Source organism: Copidosoma floridanum, unplaced genomic scaffold (genome assembly GCF_036245765.1).
Source record: "Copidosoma floridanum isolate Cflo_tuat_1 unplaced genomic scaffold, Cflo_Japanese_pri ptg000009l, whole genome shotgun sequence".
Taxonomy (NCBI): Eukaryota; Metazoa; Arthropoda; class Insecta; order Hymenoptera; family Encyrtidae; genus Copidosoma; species Copidosoma floridanum.
The window spans coordinates 2,205,449-2,225,927 of record NW_028321886.1 but is presented as its reverse complement, the minus strand read 5'-3'; the positions used below and the strand labels follow the sequence as shown (position 1 = coordinate 2,225,927).

Genomic DNA, 20,479 nt, shown 5'->3' with positions numbered 1-20,479 from the left:
TCAATATACTCTAGGTCTTCAATCCCCCCCTGCTTCCATCGGGTGCATCATCTCTATGATCTCGCCGAACAACCGCGACATCAATTCGTACGCTCCCCTCAGGAGCACCCAAACTGTCCGCCGTATCCTTCCTTTACGGCCTCAACTCTATACAACATTTACACTAATCACAAGTACGCTTCCAAATACACAATACCCAGCGAACTCACACATCTACACACACACATACACTAACTCCAAATTTAAGCTTTTCTAACTCTATTCCGGCGCAAGCCAAGATTCTAGCTTCGCCCAGATGCGTAAGTGCCCCTCCTCGAAATTCTCCGTTATTTTCCTTTTCTCTTGCCCTTTTGTCTTCTAGGGGAGTGGTCCTAACCTAACGGACCTGTCCCATGCGGGGAGGTTAGTTTTTAGTCGGTAGGCACACCGGGTGAATCCGACATTACCGCCGGAATAGCCGGGGTGTCTATGAAGATTTTCTCCTCCTCGCTCCTTCAAACAAAAAAAAAAAAAAAAGAGACAAAAATTACCACATGATCTGAAGCTCTCATCCAGAAGAAAAATAGAACCCGAAAACATTGGCAGCGATGCAGATCACCAGTCATGAAACCATTCCTCAATTCCCTTGTTAAACGCACAGATGCACCTTTACGAACATGCAATACAAACCAAATGCCAGTTATGAAAAAAAAAAAATGCTATCTAAACTAACTTTTGAACCTGCAAGTCAACAGAAAAATTGGTCCTTCTCAGGGCCATCACAGTTCGAATGTCACCACTTTTTTTAACTCGAAATAGGATAAGCTCATTCTCGAAAAATTTAAAATCTTAGCGTAGTGTTTTGAAGCAGTATCTTGCTAAATCTCAAGTTGAGGAGCGGCGATGAAGATAATGTATCAGCGTTAAATCAGTATGAGGTTTTGAATAGCAGTTTTTCGTAAATTTGTTGGTGGCCCTGAAAAGGGCCGATGTACTTTTTTTTAAAATTGTTTAGGTACGTTCACCTCGGACACGCCTCGCCAGTTGAATGTCCTTGGGCATGATGGTCACCCTTTTGGCGTGGATTGCACAGAGGTTAGTATCTTCGAATAACCCAACCAGGTAGGCTTCGCAAGCTTCCTGGAGTGCCATCACAGCGGAACTTTGGAAGCGAAGGTCAGTTTTGAAATCCTGAGCAATCTCACGGACTAGGCGCTGGAAGGGCATCTTGCGCAACAGTAATTCCGTACTCTTCTGGTAGCGGCGAATTTCCCTGAGGGCGACGGTACCGGGCCTGAAGCGATGGGGCTTCTTCACACCGCCTGTCGCCGGAGCACTTTTACGAGCTGCCTTGGTTGCTAATTGCTTGCGAGGAACTTTTCCACCAGTGGATTTGCGAGCGGTCTGCTTGGTACGAGCCATTGTAGAGTAACCGGAGGTAGACTGTTGATGTCTTCACTGACTCAAAGACGAGACCAGAATGATTACTCTGAGACGAACTCTTGGCAGCTTCGAAATCGTATCCCCCCACCATATCAGTTCTGTAAAAAAAAAAATTATCCCCTCTACTACTCTTCTATTCGCTGCACCACTATCTTCTCCCACCACTACTGTCGGTAGAAACATGGTGGGGGTGTGTTTCGACAACACGAGCTGTCAAACGACAGGCCAACGTGACTCACAATTTCTGTGAATCTTCACTAGAACAGATCGTATTACATCTTAAGCAAAATGACTGGTCGTGGGAAGACAGGGAAAGGTCTGGGTAAAGGAGGTGCCAAGCGTCACCGCAAGGTTCTCCGGGATAACATCCAGGGTATCACGAAGCCCGCGATCCGCCGTTTGGCTCGTCGTGGCGGAGTCAAGCGAATCTCTGGCCTCATCTACGAGGAAACCCGTGGTGTACTGAAGGTGTTTCTTGAGAATATTATCCGGGATGCCGTGACTTACACGGAACATGCCAAGAGGAAAACCGTGACCTCCATGGATGTCGTATATGCACTCAAGAGGCAAGGTCGTACGCTATATGGGTTCGGCGGCTAGAAAATCATTCGCATCAACCGGCCCTTTTCAGGGCCACCAAAACGTTTACACGTATCGAATATTGTACCAGAAGTTTAATCGTTCGTACCTTGAGAAAGAAAAATTCGCGTCCCCAGAACTCGGTACTACCCTATAAACATCGATTTTACAATTTCAACATAATTGACAAGGCTCAGGTAGCTTGAATTGTAAGAAAAAAAGTTTATACCTCGTACCAAAAAGAAAGTGCTATTTGAATTATCGTATTGAATTAAAAGGAAAAAATATTTTAAAATCAAGATAGACCCACAGCGGTGGCAAAAAGTAACTACACACAATAACCTAGTGATAATACTGTAGTGGCAGCACTGGCACGAGTAGGGGCGACACCGAGCTGTCGTCACATGATATCTAACTGGTCTGCTTGGTCTGCTCTCTTCCAGGAGAGGACATAGTCACGCCCGCGGCTGCGTGACATCAGTGAAGTGCGAAGGAAAGATAAAGGTTGAAAAGCCTAGAATCCAACAATTCAGGTGAAGCCGACAGCAGTCCTGGCAAGTTGTTTGGAAGACAAGCAGCCGGTAGAACCATGAAACTCCGATACTTCCTCGGCTCTGTCTTCGCGACGAGTGCCTCGGCAATAATTCTCATCTTGGGTGCGTGTTTCATTGAATTTTTTTCTTTCTCCTGTGTTATTCATGTGATTTCGGTGTTAGGGGTTAATTTGTAATAATCTTTGGGCTTTGCCTTGAAATCCACTACGTTCATGGCCTCGAGCTGGACATGGTCTTGCGCCCTAGTCTTATGTTACCTTGTGTTGACCAACATATAATTGATTAATGGCAAGCATTTTATTTTGGTTGCAGTACTCTACCATGTTCTTACTGGTCAGGGAGAACGTGTCAGTATAGGATGGTAAGTTTACTTATGTCCTAATTGTTTATTTCATTATTTCGACTATTGTACACAGGCAGTCTTAAGTATGTACTATATGGACATTATTGCGTTTGCAGGTTTCTTGAAAATACTTCACCGTACATGTGGGCTACTCTTGGTATTGGTCTGACTGTGGCACTTTCTGTCGTAGGTGCAGCTTTGTAAGTTTATATTTTTATATTTTTTAAAAACCATTGTTCTACAAAATCACATGACCTATAGTTTTCTTATATGTTTGTTCTTAGTCTAATTTATACGTTTCCCCAATGTGATACACCAATAATTTTTTCAGGGGCATTCACACAACAGGAGTCTCTATTGTTGGAGGAGGTGTCAAGGCACCCAGAATCAAGACAAAAAACTTAATTTCTGTTATCTTTTGCGAGGCTGTAGCTATTTACGGTCTGATTACAGCCATTGTATTATCTGGACTACTTGATGAATACAATCCAGATAAGTTGGAGGAGAACATTGTATTAAAAGGACAAAATTTCATGTCAGGGCACATAATGTTCGGCGCCGGCGTCGCAGTTGGATTTGTGAATTTGTTTTGTGGCATTGCTGTTGGAATTGTAGGCTCTGGTGCTGCTCTGTCTGATGCTGCCAATCCAGCACTTTTTGTTAAAATTCTGATTGTAGAAATCTTTGGCTCCGCCATTGGTCTTTTTGGACTTATTGTCGGCATTTACATGGTAAGTATTTACAAATGTTTGATGTCTGTACTTAATATTTGATGACACATAATCTGGAATATTTTTTTACCTTGCAGACTTCAAAAGTTAAAATGGGAAATGATTCTGGCTAAACGTCTCGTTTTACATTGTCAGATGCACAAAACTGAAAAGTACATTTATTAAGGAAAAAAAAAAAAAAAAAAACACAAATCGTCAACTATTATTCCTTATAAAACATCGTTTAAGAACTGTGAGTAAAAGGGATTATTCTGGACAAATGAAGAATCTTAAAACAAAAAAAGATAAGAAAAACAGAAATATATATATTAAAGTTACGAACAGAAATTTGAATAAGCACGTTCTTGTGCTGTACTAAAAACAAAAAACAAAGACATGTTACTGGTTTAAATCAAGTCGCTTCACTTTGAGATCCCCGCTCCTATAGTCTCAAAGTCTATCAACGACCTTTGTTGTCTTGTTATTAGTTATTGTTGTAAATATTATTTAAGCTACTACGTTTAACATTTATTTTTTAAATAGTTTGTTTTAATATTTTTTTTTTTTTCATTGTATTTTACCGCAAAAAGACCCAATTTCAATTGTGTAAAACAATAACTTGGTTGAAGTTGCACGATTTCTCAATTTCCGTAAAGTGAATGAATTTTAATTATTAGATTATTAACATTGTTTAAAATTAAACACAATTACTTTATTTGATATATATATATATATAATACTATAAAAAAATATACTGAGTGTAAATATTTCATTACATACAGAGGCACTTGAAGCTTTTGGCAGTATGTCATTTAGTAGTGTGTATTAATATCAGCCTCCACCATATATACATATATAATATATAATTGCAATTGTAACTTTGTAAGTATGTGCAATTGTAATTCTTGAGTTGGGAATAAATATAAAATTTCGTTTAAAAAATATATAAAAACCAATCTATCTAACGACAATTCATCTACTTAACAAAACTTTGTGTATATCCTTGAATGACTCTTCCAAGCTGTCTACATATTCTTTGGCACTTCGTTTGTCGCGATAACTTGTGACGACGGCGCCAAGTCTTCTGTCTTGTATCATGTATCCAATACCAAAGCCGTCATTCACGACTGGACCGAAGCCACCGGCTAAAACGACGGGACTGGATAAGGTTGAAGTTGACAAAATATTATGATTAATAATTCCATACGCGGGATCTTCGAAAAGGTCAATTTTTTTTCCTGAACCATCAGCCATTTTCCTTAGAACAAATAAATGACGATCGAAACCTTGACCTGTATAATGAAGAATGAAATATAATTATCTTCTTGTTCACAATGAAATTTATTTTAATAACAAACTTACCCATAGCAGCTTCCTTGGTCAAAGTGGTGTGGGCATTGCTGCAGTCAATGATCATCTTTTTTATTTTTTGTAAAGATACATCAGAGGTGCCTTTGGCCATTATTGAGCATAAATTATTTGTCTGCACAGTGCAAGGTCTTAAAGTTTCAGTTCTACCGTGTTTAAAAGCAGCTGTGCTACAAGACTCGTAGGCAGCAACAGACCTCGCCTCTTGTTTGAAAAATGCCAATTGGAAGGCTAGCTGCATCACAGCATCTGGACTGACACCAAAATCTTTGCATTCTTTTTTTCCGAAACCATCATACATTAAGAAGCCAACGTCCAGATTTTTTGTCCACTGATCATATTTTTTCTTTTCCTTAGCTATAATTCCGCGAGTTATATCATCTACCTTAAAATTTAAACTTTCAACAGATGATGATCCACCTGACAGTTTTTTTTCATCCTCCGGATGAAAACGGGGTTTTTCAGATATGTCTTTCTTGATATCTTGAAAGTATCTCAAGACGGCCACACCGTCACCCCAGGCATGTTCGAAATTCAAACCAGCAAAACCATCTTTGGTGACAATCAAGGAAAATGACTTATCAAACCATCTGTTATCAGCTTCTCCATGAAGGTACCTCCTTAAAAGTTGCAACTCGTCAGTTCCAACAGGTTCATCATCTAATATCAATACAAAAGCAGAAGAATCTATTTTATGAAGTATTTTCTTATTTCCTATTCCCAAAATATGCCTTCTAGTCGTTGCCCAATGATTTCTTTCTGCTGTGGTCAAAATACCAACTGGAATATCAGTTTTGGGTCTATGATCATTCAAAATATGCTGTAAATTTTGTGCTATTTCTATGGGAGGTACAATATTGCCATCTGGCTTTATAACATCAAAGGCATAGAAATATCCGTTTCGCATGACAACTATGTGTTTTGCCGATTTATCCATTTCTATTTCATCTTTTCCAATCATTGGAATTCTAGTTGAATTAAACAAATTGGCATACTGAGACATGTCTAGTGGATATGCCTGTTGAATGAAAAAAAAGTTTCAGGCTTTAAAAAATAATGTTCAACTGTTTTAATAACATTAGCAGGAAAATGTAAATACATACATTCATTAAATATGCTCCATACCATGAAACGGAAGACGGCAATAAACGTGTAAAAGTTCTAAAAAACTGTGTGTCTGATTTTTTGGGATTCAAGTGAAATACTTCTGGTTCTAGTACATTGGCTCTCAATGACTTTAAAAATCTCATTGAAGATACCACAAGATTAGTCGCTTTAACTAATTGTTTGTTGTATTGTTCACTAGATTCAGGACTAAAGACAAGAAATGGATTGTAATTAATTGGTAGTGGTCTTCTGTCTTCTAAATACATATCAAACCAAGGTTTTCTTATGTAGCTGGTGTGCTTATTAACTTCATCCAAGTGTTGCAGTTCTGTTTGCAATGCTACACCATCCGTTTTTTGAAACTTCTCGACAATAGCTTGCGTCCTTTGCATCTCGTCGTCCTTCAATAACGGTTTTAAGGCATTCAGGTAACGCCTGCAGGTATCATCAAGCTTAGGAATAGGCAAACGTGGTAAGGAAGGCTGGAAGTGCATTGTTGGCACACGACTCTGCTGTATGTATTCATATTTGTCGTTGGCTGCTTTAGTGCTCCTGCAAAATAAATATAACGAATTAAAAATATTTTGAAAGTCAAAACACTAATCGCAGTACCAACAAAAATTACTTTGAGCAGAAAAAGTGGGTCAAAACACGTTTCTTTGTTATCTACAACAACAATTAAAAACAAGTTAAATTTACATTAAAATCAAATGAAAATAAATAGAACATGGACGTCGTTTTATACGATCTTAAGAAACAACAATCAAGATTTTCCGTGTTTATAGAACAAAACACTTTGATCAAAAAATTAGTATCGATTGTCAAAAATTATCAATTCAAATAAACCAATTATATTATTAACAATAAAGGATCATTTCTAACACTGTGTACTGGTTTCTGTGAAATAAATACACGTTTAGCTGCGAGCAACGTCATTTTACTCTACTAGTAATTAACTGTGTGATAATTAATGATAAGAAGACTGCTGATTCAGTGAAGTGTTCTTTGATACAATAAGTAATTGTCAGATGGATATTGGATTGGATGTATGTGTGTGTATTTTGCTAATTTAAAAGTCGATTCAGATCGATGTTAACAAACGATCTAAATCGACCTTTAACAGTAAGTTCATCTAAGCTGTGTATGTGTGGTTTTCATTAGAGCTGAACTCAGAGCTCACAGCTCACAGCTCAGAGAGATCAGAAATCAGTCTCGTCTCAGACAAAGTGTTCAGAGAGTTACGTGAAGGTTGTTTTTGTGAGAGTGTTTAGAAGGTGGTGAGAGCTTCATCAGGCTTCATGTGTTTTAAGTTGTGAGTTGTGAGTTGTGATGTTGTAAGTTGTAAGGGTTATAACTAATAACCGATTCATATTGCGAATAGTATCTTATATCTTGAGATGCTCTAAAAATTTTTTTGTGGCTCTTTTGGATTGCGTGAAGCAAAACACAACCAAGGAACTCATGAAAACCTAACTATTATTAGTCTATACTACTAATTATCAGTACCAGTGGCCAGTATTAGTGAAATAGTATGACTAATAATGGAGTATTATCAACTATGTTATTGCAGAGAGTATTGAGACAATCGAGTCATGTACACGCACACACATTTATCTCTCCCACGCAAACATAGGGCAGAGAGCCTACTGTTGGACTAAAAAAGCTAAGAGAACGCGTCTTAATCTCCCTCGTCTTTTATTGTTGTATCTCACGAGGTTAGGAAACTATTGCGCGCTTTTCTCCTTGTGCATGTCTTCCTTGTAATAAGTCTACGAGAGTATGCCACTACGATAAAGTAAAAAAAAGCAAAGTTTCATTTGGGCAGGCGTGTAGTGCTGGCTTTTCGCTGTGATCTGGTGCAGTTAAATTTTTGTTGTAATTTATTGTGGCAATTCGTCTACTGGCGAAATGAGCCGTGATGAGTCTCGGCGGTCCAAAAGGTGTAGGCCCGACCGGGACTTTGAATTGGGTCCAAACGCTCGTATTTTGATGGGCGACTACGACGACGAGCGCACCTTAGACGAAGAAGAGGCTCTGGAAGGCAGCGAAGACACTCACAACGAACTGTCACATCTGCAGAAGGTAAACTTGTCAGTATCACCGCTTGCCTGTACAAGTGGGTGTATCAGATATTTTTGTATACTTGACTAAGTTAATGCTTTTTTTTTTTTTATGAAATAATAAATTTGTGATCATTCTATTTTTCCAACAATCAACTTAACGAAGCCTGTTTTCAACTCAAATAGTTTGTGAAATTTTTTTACTCGCATAGGAAAGTGACATGCCTTTAAAGGACCTATTGGTGATGTATGGGTATAGTAATATGGATTGTCAGGATCCAAACAAAGCAGAGGATGAAGATGAGGAGGAAGAGGAGGAGGAGGAAGAAGATGAAGAGGAGGAGGAAGAAGAAGATGAGGATGATGAAGATCCCACTAGTTATGAACCTGATCTCAAGCAGTTTTACACAGAAATGGTCAAAGCTGGAGATACTGGAGGGAACATCAAAAGAGCTACTATGAAAGCTGGTGACCCAGCTAGGACCGATGACCCCCAAGTTCTTGCACCGAATGATAATGCACAGTAAGGATGTTTATTGATTATTTTTGTAAGCAAGTTCGTAAAACACTTGTAGAATAAAGATTTTCAACTTAATTTTTTTGGTCTTCAAGAGTATTTCAAGGAGAACGTATATCTTAAAAATCTGTTGAACATGATTATTCTAGGATCATAGTAAGAGTAAGCAATTTTTCTCTTTACAGTACTACCACAAATAGTGTTGAGTCAAAGGCTGAAGAAAGTAGTGGCGTCATTAGTATCGGTACATCTGAAAATCCTTCAACTGATAGTCAGAATCCAAGCAGAGCTGTAGATGGCAATCCCAATGCCGCAAGCACGACACCAGGCACAAACACCATTGGTGGTGGAGGTGGTGGAAACTCGTCGAGACTATTACGTAGTGTCTCCCGTCCTCAAAGCGAAGAGGAAGAAGAGGATGGTGATTACACGCCGGACGAAGAAGAGTGGAAAAAGACGATAATGGTCGGTAGTGATTATCAAGCTGCGATACCTGAGGGTCTTTGTAAATACGATGATGCGCTGCCTTATGAGAATGAAGACAAAATGCTCTGGGATCCTCTACCTATCAGCGAAGAGCAGATAGTAAGCATAAATTGGATTTAAGCTCTTCTATTAGTACTTATAAGTAATTATGTGGTACTTAATTGCGATTAAAGGTGGAGGAATTTTTGGAAAGAGCTCAACAGCCTGCAGTCAAGGGTATTTCGTTACCTCGTGGTAATCACGTTAGGGATGACGAGCAGGCTCTTTATTTGTTACTTCAGTGCGGTTATAATCTTGAGGAAGCCCTTAGAAGGCGTAGAATGAATGTGCTTCCATCCACGGAATCAATCAGCATCTGGTCAGAAGAAGAGTGCCATAACTTTGAGACGGGTGTAAGAAGTTTTGGAAAAGATTTTTACTCCATTCATAAGCACAAAGTAAGTTTTTTGATTAAACAAAAATAATAAACTCAACTTACAAATGGACCTTTAATTAGGTGCGAACAAGATCCGTGGGTGAACTTGTGCAGTTTTATTACTTATGGAAGAAGACTGAAAGGCACGATATATTTACTTACAAAGCTCGCATGGAAAAGAAAAAATATGCATTCCATCCAGGCGTAACGTAAGTCCTTCACTATTCGTTTTATTTTATCCTTTAAGGGTGTCATCTCAGTAAAATTACACATTAAGTACTTTTGCATTTAATCGTTTTACGCTTTGTTTTCAAGAGCCTAACAAATATAATTTAAAATTTTAAGAATTTTAATTTTATTTTAGGCATACAAATCAAAAAAAAGAAAAAGAATACAATACAAAAAAAATGAAATATCAGTACGTATCTTACTTTTGTCCTATTCTCGATTAATTTTAACTAAGTTAAGTGTATGGCAAGTGTGACATATGATTACATTTAAAAATTATCTGAAAGGCACCTTGAAGGATATACATAATATCATGAGTAGCTAACACGTCATTTCCAATTTATTTGACAGAGATTACATGGATCGTTTCTTAGAAGAGCAAGAAGGAGTTCGTGACCGTAGTAGTTCACCCAACGTCAATTATTTGATGCATACCGACAAGCGTCAAAGGATCGCTGCCAATTCGATGGGCAACGAAGAAACCAGCAGTGGCAAGCTCAACCATGAGAACTGGGAAATTGACAACACAAACCCAAATAGTGGTACCAAAGCCAGTCATGATAATTGGAACGCGAGTGCCAATTCGAGCGCTGCAACAGCAGGTTCAACGACGCCGAACATGCCTATAAGTGGAAGTAGCAACACTGAGGAGCCAACTTCGGTAAACAGCGAACACGTGGATTCTTTCTCCCACGATCATCTTCATAATTCATCCACATCTACCGTCACTGCCACCAGTCAGCTTGACTATACCAAGGTGAACGATAGCGCCGGCGTTGAATCAAACGCATCTTGCGCAGCCGTAACACCTTGGCCATCCTCGAACACAAGCACTAACATGACCATCGCTCCCCTTTCATCATCATCAAATTCTGCCGCTGCTGCACCGACGCTTCATCAGCAGCAGCAAAGTAATCACCTTCTTCACATGCAACAGCAGCAGCAACTAATGAATCTTCCCCTAAATAAAAGTAACGAGAATGACGCAACTTTGCCTAAAGCACGTACGCCGGAAAGTATTCTACCTCACCTACCACCTTAGCTTGCTGCTCTCATTTTAAATTCATGGAGAGGAGAGGCGTGTTGAGCGTTTGAAAGGATCTCTAAACTTCGTCAATGTCTCCCTTCTCATTCATATCTCTCTCATTGTTTATTTATAATCACTCAATGTTTTTTTCTACACGCTACCGTGTTGCCGTTTTTACCGAGAGAATAGAAGAATAGAGACGTGCATGGGAGAATTTTCTATTTTTTTTTTTTTTTTATGTGTGTTGACGTTAATGGGCCATCCATTTTGCAACAATCTTATTCATACCTATAGAGTACATTTATTTGTAATTATTTCTTTTATTTTCCACTATAAATTATTGCCAAGCATTTTATTACTAGATGTTTTGCTTAGTACCTTTAAAAGACTTTTCTAACGAAAAACCTTTTTTTTAACTGTCTCCTTTGTACATAACTAGAAATTTTTTTTGTTTAAATAGTTTCTCGTGAAACTATAAAATCGTCTTAATTGGAAAATAAAAAGTTAACAACTGCATGTATTTTGTGACTTTTACATCGCATATACAATGTAAATATGTTAAAATAATCGAGTAAATTTTTCTTAATTGAATTATTATGGGTTATTTCATCACACTTGTGTAAAATGCTGTAGTAAAAAATTCTCAGTATTACTGAAGTAAGCTAATTAAGTAATTGTTGCTGTTATGCCATATAGAAATTATCTATAGAAAGTTCTCTCTCCAAATATAAGCATTCATTTGATTGCATACACATAAATAAATCGGAAACATAGTTACACTTATGGTATAAAAACATAGTAACCATTGCATTCGTTGAAGCAATTCGAATTATATTTTTCTACTGTATTAATGTAAGATTTCATTGTGTCTGGGACGTGGAGTGATTGTGGGAGAAACGTTTAACTAGGTTAATTGTGTAAATTTCTTTAGAAAAAATATGCTCGCTGAGTGAATCGAGTAATTAATACTAGATTAAGAACGCAAGCCTCGGTGATTATTATAATGTTGTTACGTCTTGTACATTTACAGTCTTATTACATCTGCAATGTGAATAACTTCTTGATATATGTCTTGTTACATTAAGAATGATCATGTGTATAATTAGAGTCCATAAATAATCCGTGTAGTTATGTGGTTAAATTGTAGTTTCCTAAAAATAATTCAACTGTATTAAACCCGATCACTCATGTTTAAATAACATCATATTTTTTTTTGACTATCGCTGTGACGTAAGAATTTTCAAAGTAAATGAAAGTCATGAAAAAAAAAGAATATTTTGTATTTTTTTTAAATTGGTTTTCTGATTTTACGACAAAAAAACATAAAGATTACTTTTTCGTGAAAAAATGATTTATTGACAAAAGTATTTTACAATAGTAATTGACAAACATAAGTACAGAAGTTTTATTTTTAACTTATGTATTTTTATTTACAGTTTATAAAAATACAATTCATTAGGTTTTTTTACATTATTAGCCTGCACTAAAGTCATTGTAAAAAATGTAGTCTATTGTATCATTTTAATTAAAAAAGTACATTTATATTTTTACACACGTTTAAAAAATTCAAAAATGAATAGCCAGTAATGAGACACTGAACATTAATGGAAATCGATCATTCTTAAATAAATAAAAAAAAATAAAAAATAAAATAATGATTCAACAAAAGTACGTAGAAAAGTATATATTTTTCATCAATTCACTCCTTGCTATATTGTGTCGTCCGCTTACCGTCAAAAAATGTTTTAATGTTTTAGTCACTATTACCATAACTTTCTCACCACTAAAGAAACATGTATTCACTCCAGCAGTAAATTACTCTCGCCAATTAATTTCTCATCCTCCAAATTGTGTAGAGTCCAGAGATTCAACAACCGATTTGAGTAGTTTACCGAGTAATGGCAGGAGTTTGCCTGTATCTGCGCCAACATTGAATCCTCCCGTCGTTACAATGTCACTATTCGATCTTTTCTCCAGCTCATCGGTCTCTATGTCGACAAACGAGCCCAACGAGATTTTTTGATACGTCGTATCTTCTTTTAACCTGGCAGGTAGTTTTTGATTCGCGTCTCTAGGAGTCTCAACGAGTCTTGTTTCTCCATACTCGGGATTGATCAAACTCGCCTCGGCTGGCCACTCGGAAAGCTGCTGTCCTAGGTACTCCAGAAAATCAAAGAAAACGCCGAGTTCCGTAGCCGCCTCACGTACGATAAGCTGCCTATCTCGCACAGTTAATCTCGAACTCCTCGCGCCTTCAAGCACTTGGCACAAGATCAGCATTAGATTGACCTCGAGGGCGAGCCTCGTGTTATTTTCTTCCATTGAGTCGAACCACGGATCTCTGTTGCTCTCTGAGCCACCGTTGACACCGGCTTCCCTTGACGGACTACGCGCTTTACCGTCGCCTACGGAGGTGCTCGTCTGCGCGCTCGGACTGCTGCCACGTGATACGCCCGATCTGCTGGGCAACGGTACTAGTGCTGTCGCTCTTGACAGAATCATGTTTTCACAGATGAGAGGATCGAAAGGCCTCTTTATGAGCCGTGGCGTGCTGCGCAGCGATGTCGACGACGCACTTGCCAGTACTGACAGTCCGAGACCGGACGACGACAACGATGTCGAAGTACTTGTATGTAAAATTTTGCGCAAGTCCTTGGTCTGCATACGCCGCAGATTGTCCGGGGTGGCGCGCTCCCACTCGCGTCGGGCCGAGTCTGTACCCTCGCCGTCCAAGCTGGCACGGATGGAGCCGCTGGATGGCGAGCAGCCACGGGTTGATCTTCTCTGAAACGAACCGTGGAAAGTGCTATTGGATCTACGGAAAGCGTACCACTGAGCCTGGGTAAAAAGTTGCGTCGAGCTGATTATCGTGCCATAGGTGAGCCGTGCGGCTGAAGTTATTGACATTTGAGGGGGACCAAAGTTCATTTCGGCCATCGGGGCGTACCTGTCGTCAAAAAAAAAAAGAAAGAAATAAATAAATAAAGATACAATGAAGCAACGAAAATAAATAAAGCGTCGAGCGGTCAGGTGGCTATTTACCAGAAATCGTTTTCCACGCATATTGTATCGAAAAGGGCATAGAGTCTTGGTGAGAGACGGACGAACGTCTGGGCGCAGCAAGTGTTGATAAGTATGAGCTTATTGACGAGAAGGCGCAGCTCAGTGCTGAGCTGTCGTTCGTCGCAGCTTTTGAGCTCCTCAGCGCTCTCCACGCTGATTCCGTCGATGATGAATTTGAGAATTCGTGGACGTAGTAGCAAGTTTACCGTATTGTCGTAGGACACATACATGCATTTCTGTGCGTGAGAAAAAAGGATGAGATGGTGTTTTTTTTTTTTTTTTTTTTTTTTGTCAAAAATACGTAGAAGCACCATGATTTTTAATTAATTATTATTTGCTTTGATGTTTTGTCTTGCAGTTACCATGTAAAAAAAAAAAACCATACCAAACAAAATTTATGTTTCTATCATCATTCATACTCAACATGTGCATGAAAATACAAGAGTAAAATAAATTACTGGGACAATAATCTTGGCAATTACCCGAACGATTTTCAAGTCACGGAGTAAAGTGCAATTAAGCAAGCAAGTACAACGAATAACATAAAAGCAGCTATGTTGTGCCAGTAATATCTGCACTCGTCTGTTCATTAAATGTATACGATGCTTCCCGATTTCTTTGTTAACACATGTGATGTCTGTAATAATAACTGAATTGAAACGAACTCACACGATTAACGTCTCTCTGACAGAAGGGTGGACTGAGAGCCAGAAAGTGGGCCGGACGGATAAAGCAGAGATGAGACTGACGAGCGACTGGATGAGATCGGCGGCCAGAGGATCGGCGGTGTAACGTAGCAGAGTCGACGCCTCGGAGAGTAAGATATCGTGCGAGCCCATAAATATGATCACGTAATTGACGCGGCTGGCTGCCGAGCCTCCGCATACCAAACTCGCGACGAATTCCAGACCTGCGGTGTACAAAGGCCACCACTCCTCGCACCGCCAACGGGAGCTGTTGTTCGTACGGTCCTGTGAAAAAACAAATTATAGAAAAAAAAAAAAATTTATGTATGTGTAGATTTAATCGAAAAAAAAAAAAAAAAAAAAAAAAAAACTGACTTTCGTAGGTGGTAAAGAATATTTTGTATCGTGATATTTTTTTTGGAATGGAATATGTACGTTACAATAGAATATGAATGTCGAGTATAGGGTAGTTAAAGAAAAATAAAGGTAGGGTGAACATTCTCAATATAATGCACGTGACTTAGTGAAATTTTCATAGATATTTCGATATTACTTCAAAGGTTGACGTTTTACAAAGTCCAACTATCAATAACTACGCGTATTAATACTCAGATTTTTGTTTGACTGTTAAATAAGGTACAATACAAATTATCGAGTACAAAAACTAAGAACTGTCTTGCAGCGTTCAAACGTTTGTTGGCATAAAGATTATATTCCAGATTCAATTTTACATTAATAATGATGTTAAAGGTATGATAATATTTAAATTGATAGTGGATTTTTTTCGAATTCTAGTTGTGCTGTATGTGGTTTAACATCACCACTATCATCAACACTAGAGATCTTTAAATAGTTAAACAAAAAAAAAATAAAAATAAATGTACTATGTGTATCGAATTATTGAATCACACATTACCACTGTGATAAACTATAATTTAATATTATACATGTACGTAAAATTATTTTCAATAAATAAAATATAAAAAAGTCAAATCTTACCTCATACAAACAACTCTGCAAGCTACCCTTAATATCCTTTGGTGGTACAAGAGCCAACCACAATTTCGACACGTCTTCCTCGCTAACGGGCAAAGACTCGTACAGCGACCTGGCTATGGCACTGAGCAACATCAATGCAGCTTTGCTAAATTTGGCATACGGATGTTTTTGCAACGTAATACCCGCGCAACCAATGAGCTCAGGCACAAGGTGTCTTAGCTGATAGCACGCGCTCATCTTTTTTCCAGAATCCATGCTGCCCTGGTTGATCTTGTACTTGAGCAACCGAGTAACAAGACTAGTCGTCAAAGTAGCAGGCAAACACTGGGTGATGCCTAAAGTTTCTTCAGCTTCGCGGCGATATTCTTCCTCGGTGTCGCTGACCGGTTTGCGTTTCTTGTCTCTAGCGTGGGCTGCTTTGCGCAGCTCTTCAATATCACTCGACGCTAGCGTACATGCTTGACTCAACAAGTACTCTAGCACTAGCTCATCTCCTGTCAATTGTACTTGGACGAGTTCAAGCCATTCCAGAATCAGAGCTACGAGCGTTTGTCGCAAGGGTTTGCCATAACACTGGTAGTATGAGACGATATCTTGCATCACCTTGAGCAGTTTGTGCTTTAGATCCTCCCCAGAATTCAGCTCGCCCACACATAGAGCCCGCCAGGATGTCATACAGCGCAGGGTTATGGAAGACAGCAGCATTATCAGTTTGGCTTCCGTGAATCGCAAACGCTTCGACGTGGGTGGCTGCTGTGTTAATCTCATCAACAGTTGATCCAAGGCCAAGCGAGTCGTCAGCTGTACTTGTTTCGGACCGATCGAATAGTTCCGACTGGTGCGCACCCTAGTGATAACAACCAACAGCTGATACCAGGACTCCAAGTTATTCTCGTACAAAGGTCTGATTCCAACTTCCCTTTCAGAAATTACTTGTTCCTCATCTTCATCGGGATCTTCCTGCTTTTGCTGCTCCTCGGTCAGTGGCGGCGGCACGGTCTCAAAAACGTATCGGGTCAATGTATTCCAGTGATCAGCATTTTCATCAAGCAGCTTCTCCAAATTCCTCGTAAATTCCTGTTCGAGCTGTGCGCTCTTGAACAGCTCCAGCGTTATGATATCCAATAGCTGCGAATATCCTCGAATTTCTGGCTTGAGGATCAGTTTGCGAAACAACGGTGTAAACAGCTTGCTCCAGAATTGGGGTCGCTTGCGAAAGAAATTGACGAGAATCTCGTTGCGGTGGTACCACATTGCACGCAACAAATTCATGGTGCTGTCGTACAACCGATCGTAAACGATATCATCCTCTTTGAGCGTACGTTCGAGGTATAGATCGAGAAAACGAGTGCAGCCTTCGGTAAGGAACTCGTCTGCCGGTCGTGGGAATATCCGTCGGCGCTCCGCCTGGTGCATTATGTTGAACAGGGCTTCGGTCAGACCCGGTTGCTTATCCAGGCAGACGGTGACGAGCTCGAGTATAGCGACCTTGACCTCGACGCCGCAGGTCGGGGACATCAAGCGTGAGGCAAAAGTCTCGCGAATCGCAGTACCGTCCATGCCCATGCACACGAGAAGCGACATGGAAAAGCCCTCGGCAAACTTTTTCAGAAGACGCACTGCCATTGCCTGAAGTTCTGGGCTGAACCACACGTACAGGTAGTCAACGATCGTTGGCACGATGAGTAAAGCATTGGGCAACGACGGCGAGGCGTACAGAGCGGCTTCGAGCGGGGTACGCTGATCTTTGCCCATGCCAAGATTTTTGCGATACATGAGCAGTCGGTTTACAACCGACAAAGCAAGCTGCACGCTCTTCATGACCTTGAACAATTTGAATTGCACGTTAAGTAATTTTTCGGAAAATTAAATGAGCTAGAAACAAGCTATTTCTTTAGTTAGATGAAACATTTACCTTGAAGCCCTTGCCAGATATCCAATCTGTTTCGCTGAGCATTTCAATTCTGAGCACCGCTTCCCCTGTCCTCACGAGTTTTAGCAGAGCATGTCTCGGTTCGAGATGCAGTAGATTGTAAGTGACAATTTTCCTCAGCTCATTCCTCGACTCGTCTTTTCTACCGGGCGTGACGTCGAGTGCCCGATGTAGACAATACATGCTCTTCAGCCATAGATCTATCCTCTCAAGATCCGAGTTGAAATACCAAGAATCGAGTTTGGGCAGAACGCTCTGCAAGAGCATTATCATGCCGGGTATCTCGACGGTGTGAAGAGCTTCCTTGCTGTGGCGCACAATCAGATAATTCGATAGAGTGTCCAGGTAGGCGTCGAGAATGGGATAGGTGTGCTGAATCGTTTCTATACTCGACAGCCACGAAGCTATGAGGCCACCATCGAAAGACACTGCTTGAGCGAACTCGCTCACGTCCTGATAGCAATTGTCGAAACGCGGATAAATGCCGGCGCGCATGCGAGACAACACGTCTGCCGGGTAGCGTAACACAAGTTTCGACGTGACCTTGATACAAGCCGTGACTACCTTGTACACATTGATGGGCAATACCGGGTAAGAAAAGCGATTGAGGACCTCGAAACTCAACTCTGTTGGGAAGACCATGCTAGTCGAGATATCAATGTCAGTGGCCAGCAGTGCCTCCAGAAAACCGAAACCCAGAGCTACATCTTCTGGTAGCGGATTGTTGCTCTCGCTTAATCGCGAAATCCCAGCACTGGCATCCGACAATAAAAGCTCGATTTTGTGATGGAACGCATTCCAGTAGGATGACTTGGCTTTGAACATTATGATCTCGTACTCGTCGTTTCCTCTTTTGTTTCTCGACTGCTGGGATGCGTTCAATTTAACGATCTCACAGTTCCTTGGTATTTCGTAGGTGTTAGGATGAACCAGGCACTCCGACTCGTAAGGGCGACGTCGTAATTCGGTATGAATGAAGTTGCGCCTTGATATTTCAAGAGTGACAGATGGTAAGCTGTCGACCATTTTTGCAGTTTTTTCGGCACTGGAAGCCGAGGCATTTGCCAAGCCTGTTAGAATGCAAGTGAGAGGTTGAAAGCGAGACGGGAACCATTGTATCGCGTACTTCACGATAAACCAGACGCTGCCTTCCTCGTCTTTTTCCTGCCAGAAGCGTTCGGCAATTTCTGGGAAACTTAGTGTCGCGGCACACGCCTCAAACACGCCTGTAAAGTGATTTAGTCAAAAAATCGTGTATTTATAAAACTCTTAATGCAAATTTTTTACCTGGGAAAATATCAAGCTTGTCTTCATCCACAAAGGCGCAAAGTATGGTCAATAGATTGTGTATGCTTCCTCTTACAGTGACGGCGTATTGTGTCTTTTCTTTAATCATTTCGCTGTTCAGCAGCCCATGAAGATAGTAAAACACATTCAGCTGGACAGCTCGAATGCCAAAAGCCTTGTAGCGCATCATAACGTCGCTGTTATCCATATCAATAATATAGTTTGCCAACATCCAAGCTAAGAATAGGGGTCCGTCCTGCGGGAACGAGTCTCGCAAGCACTTTTGCTCGAGGGTTTCTTGCATACTACTCCGGACCTCCCGGATCCAGTCCTCCATGCCAGCGTGCTTCATCATGTCGAGACCAACGATTAGTAGCGCAGTTTGACTGTACTGAATTTCCTGAATTTTTTTGTCAATTGTTTCTTTTTCCTCGTGACTCTTTGAGCTGATGAGACGTCGCGGCTCGCCGCTGATGCTGCCGTAAATGTTGACAAATTCATTCTCAGCAATGTGCACCTCATGCAAAATTACGGTGAAAACGTGTAAGAGTTCGCGCATCTCTATCAGACTGCTGTTGTAGAGCTGATGGAGGAGCTCGTCACTAAACAGTTGAGATCTTACTGGTGGATTTATAAACTTAAGAGCCTCTATCTGCTTTCTTATTGACTCCAAAAGAGTGCCAAGGAGTATTTCATCAAAAAATTTGACAAATTGTGGTCGATTTGGGTGGTTTTTATTTTTGCGATACTCAACCATTAACTTTAAGCATTTAATCAAGGTAATGCGCTCTGTGTAATAGAAGCTCCAAATGTTCTCGATCAGGGCTTTCATACAAGTTAAGTCTGTTAGCTGTGAGGCAAACGTTTCCGCACAGTTTCTGTACTCATAGATCATATAGTTGCAAACGAGATCCCATGCTATGGTCGCATCTAAATTCTAAAAAGAGAGAAGATGGAAGTGCCACTCACTTTATCTGGAAAATAATAGGATTACTTACCAAAAGAGGTGCTAATTTGCATATCAAGTCATACATCTTGGGAGGTGGATTAGTTTTTGACACTGACTGCAATGATGCCTCGGTGTAGGGCTTGAAATAAAACAATCCATCTTTTAGGAGCTCAGTTGCATTTTTTATTTCATCCTCAACAAGCTCCTTATCACAGCGACAAGTTGTACCAGATATCACAGACCACAAGCCCTTGCAATAACTGTAGAAAAAAAATTACACAAAAGAAAAAAATTTTCTGTTACAGTGATACAAAGTTTAAAAACTGTCGTCAAATTTAAAAGAAATGGTTTATTAGCAACAGGTACAAAAATCACGATGAAAAAAAAAAAAAAAATAGATGAACACCAAAACAAAGACAAAAAAACAATAGACAAAGTTGGGTGTTACTTTTGAAAAGGCAGTGCAGTTCCAAATTTCAAGTACTAGACCATCAAAAATATATACTCACGGCAGATTACCCATCGGAGTCATCGACATCTTTGGTTTAAAATATAATTAGCCAATCTTCATTGATCACAAAATTCTTGCGTTATATAAAAATTAAAGCACAGGAAAAATTGTCTTTTCCCGGCGACTCATAATTTTTTAGCGTCGCACGAAGTTAAACAATTTTTAAAAACATACATAACCTCACACACACCTCTCATCTCTTCTCTCTCTCTCTGAACAGGTGATTGTAGGGGAC

General features: G+C 39.9%; 6 protein-coding genes across 9 annotated transcripts; 3 read left to right on the top strand and 3 right to left on the bottom strand.

Moving 5' to 3' along the window:
* Positions 1-990: 990 nt before the first annotated feature.
* On the bottom strand, positions 991-1,404 carry LOC106643589 (histone H3.1-like). Its single transcript, XM_014358777.2, has one exon. It carries the CDS (start codon positions 1,399-1,401, stop codon positions 991-993), a length of 411 nt encoding a protein of 136 aa, XP_014214263.1. The 5' UTR covers positions 1,402-1,404.
* Positions 1,405-1,710: 306 nt separating this feature from the next.
* Positions 1,711-2,022, top strand: LOC106643542 (histone H4-like). Its single transcript, XM_014358713.2, has one exon. The coding sequence runs from the start codon at positions 1,711-1,713 to the stop codon at positions 2,020-2,022; it is 312 nt and encodes a 103-aa protein (XP_014214199.2).
* Positions 2,023-2,391: 369 nt separating this feature from the next.
* LOC106643588 (Vacuolar H[+] ATPase PPA1 subunit 1) lies at positions 2,392-4,461 on the top strand. The gene is made up of 5 exons (XM_014358776.2): positions 2,392-2,657; positions 2,868-2,916; positions 3,015-3,098; positions 3,230-3,629; positions 3,707-4,461. Exons 1-5 carry the CDS (start codon positions 2,591-2,593, stop codon positions 3,740-3,742), a joined length of 636 nt encoding a protein of 211 aa, XP_014214262.1. The 5' UTR covers positions 2,392-2,590; the 3' UTR covers positions 3,743-4,461.
* On the bottom strand, positions 4,369-7,068 carry CPT2 (Carnitine palmitoyltransferase 2). Of its 2 annotated transcripts, none has more exons than XM_014358758.3 (5): positions 6,966-7,068; positions 6,709-6,749; positions 6,080-6,635; positions 4,971-5,994; positions 4,369-4,900 (listed from the first exon to the last, which is right to left on the bottom strand). In XM_014358758.3, the coding sequence occupies exons 1-5, from the start codon at positions 7,017-7,019 to the stop codon at positions 4,581-4,583; spliced, it is 1,995 nt and encodes a 664-aa protein (XP_014214244.2). In that variant the 5' UTR covers positions 7,020-7,068; the 3' UTR covers positions 4,369-4,580. The 2 variants fall into 2 exon arrangements, with proteins under 2 accessions (XP_014214244.2, XP_089445689.1); XM_089589563.1 differs by having other exon boundaries at positions 6,975-7,063.
* A 191-nt stretch (positions 7,069-7,259) lies between these two features.
* Positions 7,260-12,627, top strand: LOC106643574 (mesoderm induction early response protein 1). Of its 3 annotated transcripts, none has more exons than XM_089589540.1 (7): positions 7,260-8,165; positions 8,356-8,666; positions 8,846-9,245; positions 9,320-9,583; positions 9,643-9,770; positions 9,926-9,979; positions 10,141-12,627. In XM_089589540.1, exons 1-7 carry the CDS (start codon positions 7,992-7,994, stop codon positions 10,829-10,831), a joined length of 2,022 nt encoding a protein of 673 aa, XP_089445666.1. In that variant the 5' UTR covers positions 7,260-7,991; the 3' UTR covers positions 10,832-12,627. The 3 variants fall into 3 exon arrangements, with proteins under 3 accessions (XP_089445666.1, XP_014214242.2, XP_089445667.1); XM_089589541.1 differs by having other exon boundaries at positions 8,094-8,165; positions 8,330-8,666; XM_014358756.2 differs by lacking the exon at positions 9,926-9,979.
* Nup188 (nuclear pore complex protein Nup188) lies at positions 12,164-20,469 on the bottom strand. Its single transcript, XM_089589539.1, has 8 exons — positions 20,243-20,469; positions 19,783-19,993; positions 18,785-19,721; positions 17,480-18,723; positions 15,565-17,388; positions 14,551-14,850; positions 13,859-14,115; positions 12,164-13,763 (listed from the first exon to the last, which is right to left on the bottom strand). Exons 1-8 carry the CDS (start codon positions 20,269-20,271, stop codon positions 12,653-12,655), a joined length of 5,913 nt encoding a protein of 1,970 aa, XP_089445665.1. The 5' UTR covers positions 20,272-20,469; the 3' UTR covers positions 12,164-12,652.
* Positions 20,470-20,479: the final 10 nt, after the last annotated feature.

Excerpts from the sequence above, each read along its gene's own strand:
- LOC106643589 (XM_014358777.2), bottom strand. The coding sequence starts at position 1,401 with ATGGCTCGTACCAAGCAGACCGCTCGCAAATCCACTGGTGGAAAAGTT.
- LOC106643542 (XM_014358713.2), top strand. The coding sequence starts at position 1,711 with ATGACTGGTCGTGGGAAGACAGGGAAAGGTCTGGGTAAAGGAGGTGCC.
- LOC106643588 (XM_014358776.2), top strand. The coding sequence starts at position 2,591 with ATGAAACTCCGATACTTCCTCGGCTCTGTCTTCGCGACGAGTGCCTCG. Across the intron at positions 2,658-2,867 it reads GGCAATAATTCTCATCTTGG|TACTCTACCATGTTCTTACT; the intron begins GTGCGTGTTTCA and ends TTTTGGTTGCAG. Across the intron at positions 3,630-3,706 it reads TTATTGTCGGCATTTACATG|ACTTCAAAAGTTAAAATGGG; the intron begins GTAAGTATTTAC and ends TTTACCTTGCAG.
- CPT2 (XM_014358758.3), bottom strand. The coding sequence starts at position 7,019 with ATGACGTTGCTCGCAGCTAAACGTGTATTTATTTCACAGAAACCAGTA. Across the intron at positions 5,995-6,079 it reads ATGGAGCATATTTAATGAAT|GCATATCCACTAGACATGTC; the intron begins GTATGTATTTAC and ends TTCATTCAACAG. Across the intron at positions 4,901-4,970 it reads GACCAAGGAAGCTGCTATGG|GTCAAGGTTTCGATCGTCAT; the intron begins GTAAGTTTGTTA and ends TTCATTATACAG.
- LOC106643574 (XM_089589540.1), top strand. The coding sequence starts at position 7,992 with ATGAGCCGTGATGAGTCTCGGCGGTCCAAAAGGTGTAGGCCCGACCGG. Across the intron at positions 8,166-8,355 it reads AACTGTCACATCTGCAGAAG|GAAAGTGACATGCCTTTAAA; the intron begins GTAAACTTGTCA and ends TTACTCGCATAG. Across the intron at positions 9,584-9,642 it reads ACTCCATTCATAAGCACAAA|GTGCGAACAAGATCCGTGGG; the intron begins GTAAGTTTTTTG and ends ACCTTTAATTAG.
- Nup188 (XM_089589539.1), bottom strand. The coding sequence starts at position 20,271 with ATGTCGATGACTCCGATGGGTAATCTGCC. Across the intron at positions 19,722-19,782 it reads GCAAATTAGCACCTCTTTTG|AATTTAGATGCGACCATAGC; the intron begins GTAAGTAATCCT and ends CTCTCTTTTTAG. Across the intron at positions 18,724-18,784 it reads CAAGCTTGATATTTTCCCAG|GCGTGTTTGAGGCGTGTGCC; the intron begins GTAAAAAATTTG and ends ATCACTTTACAG.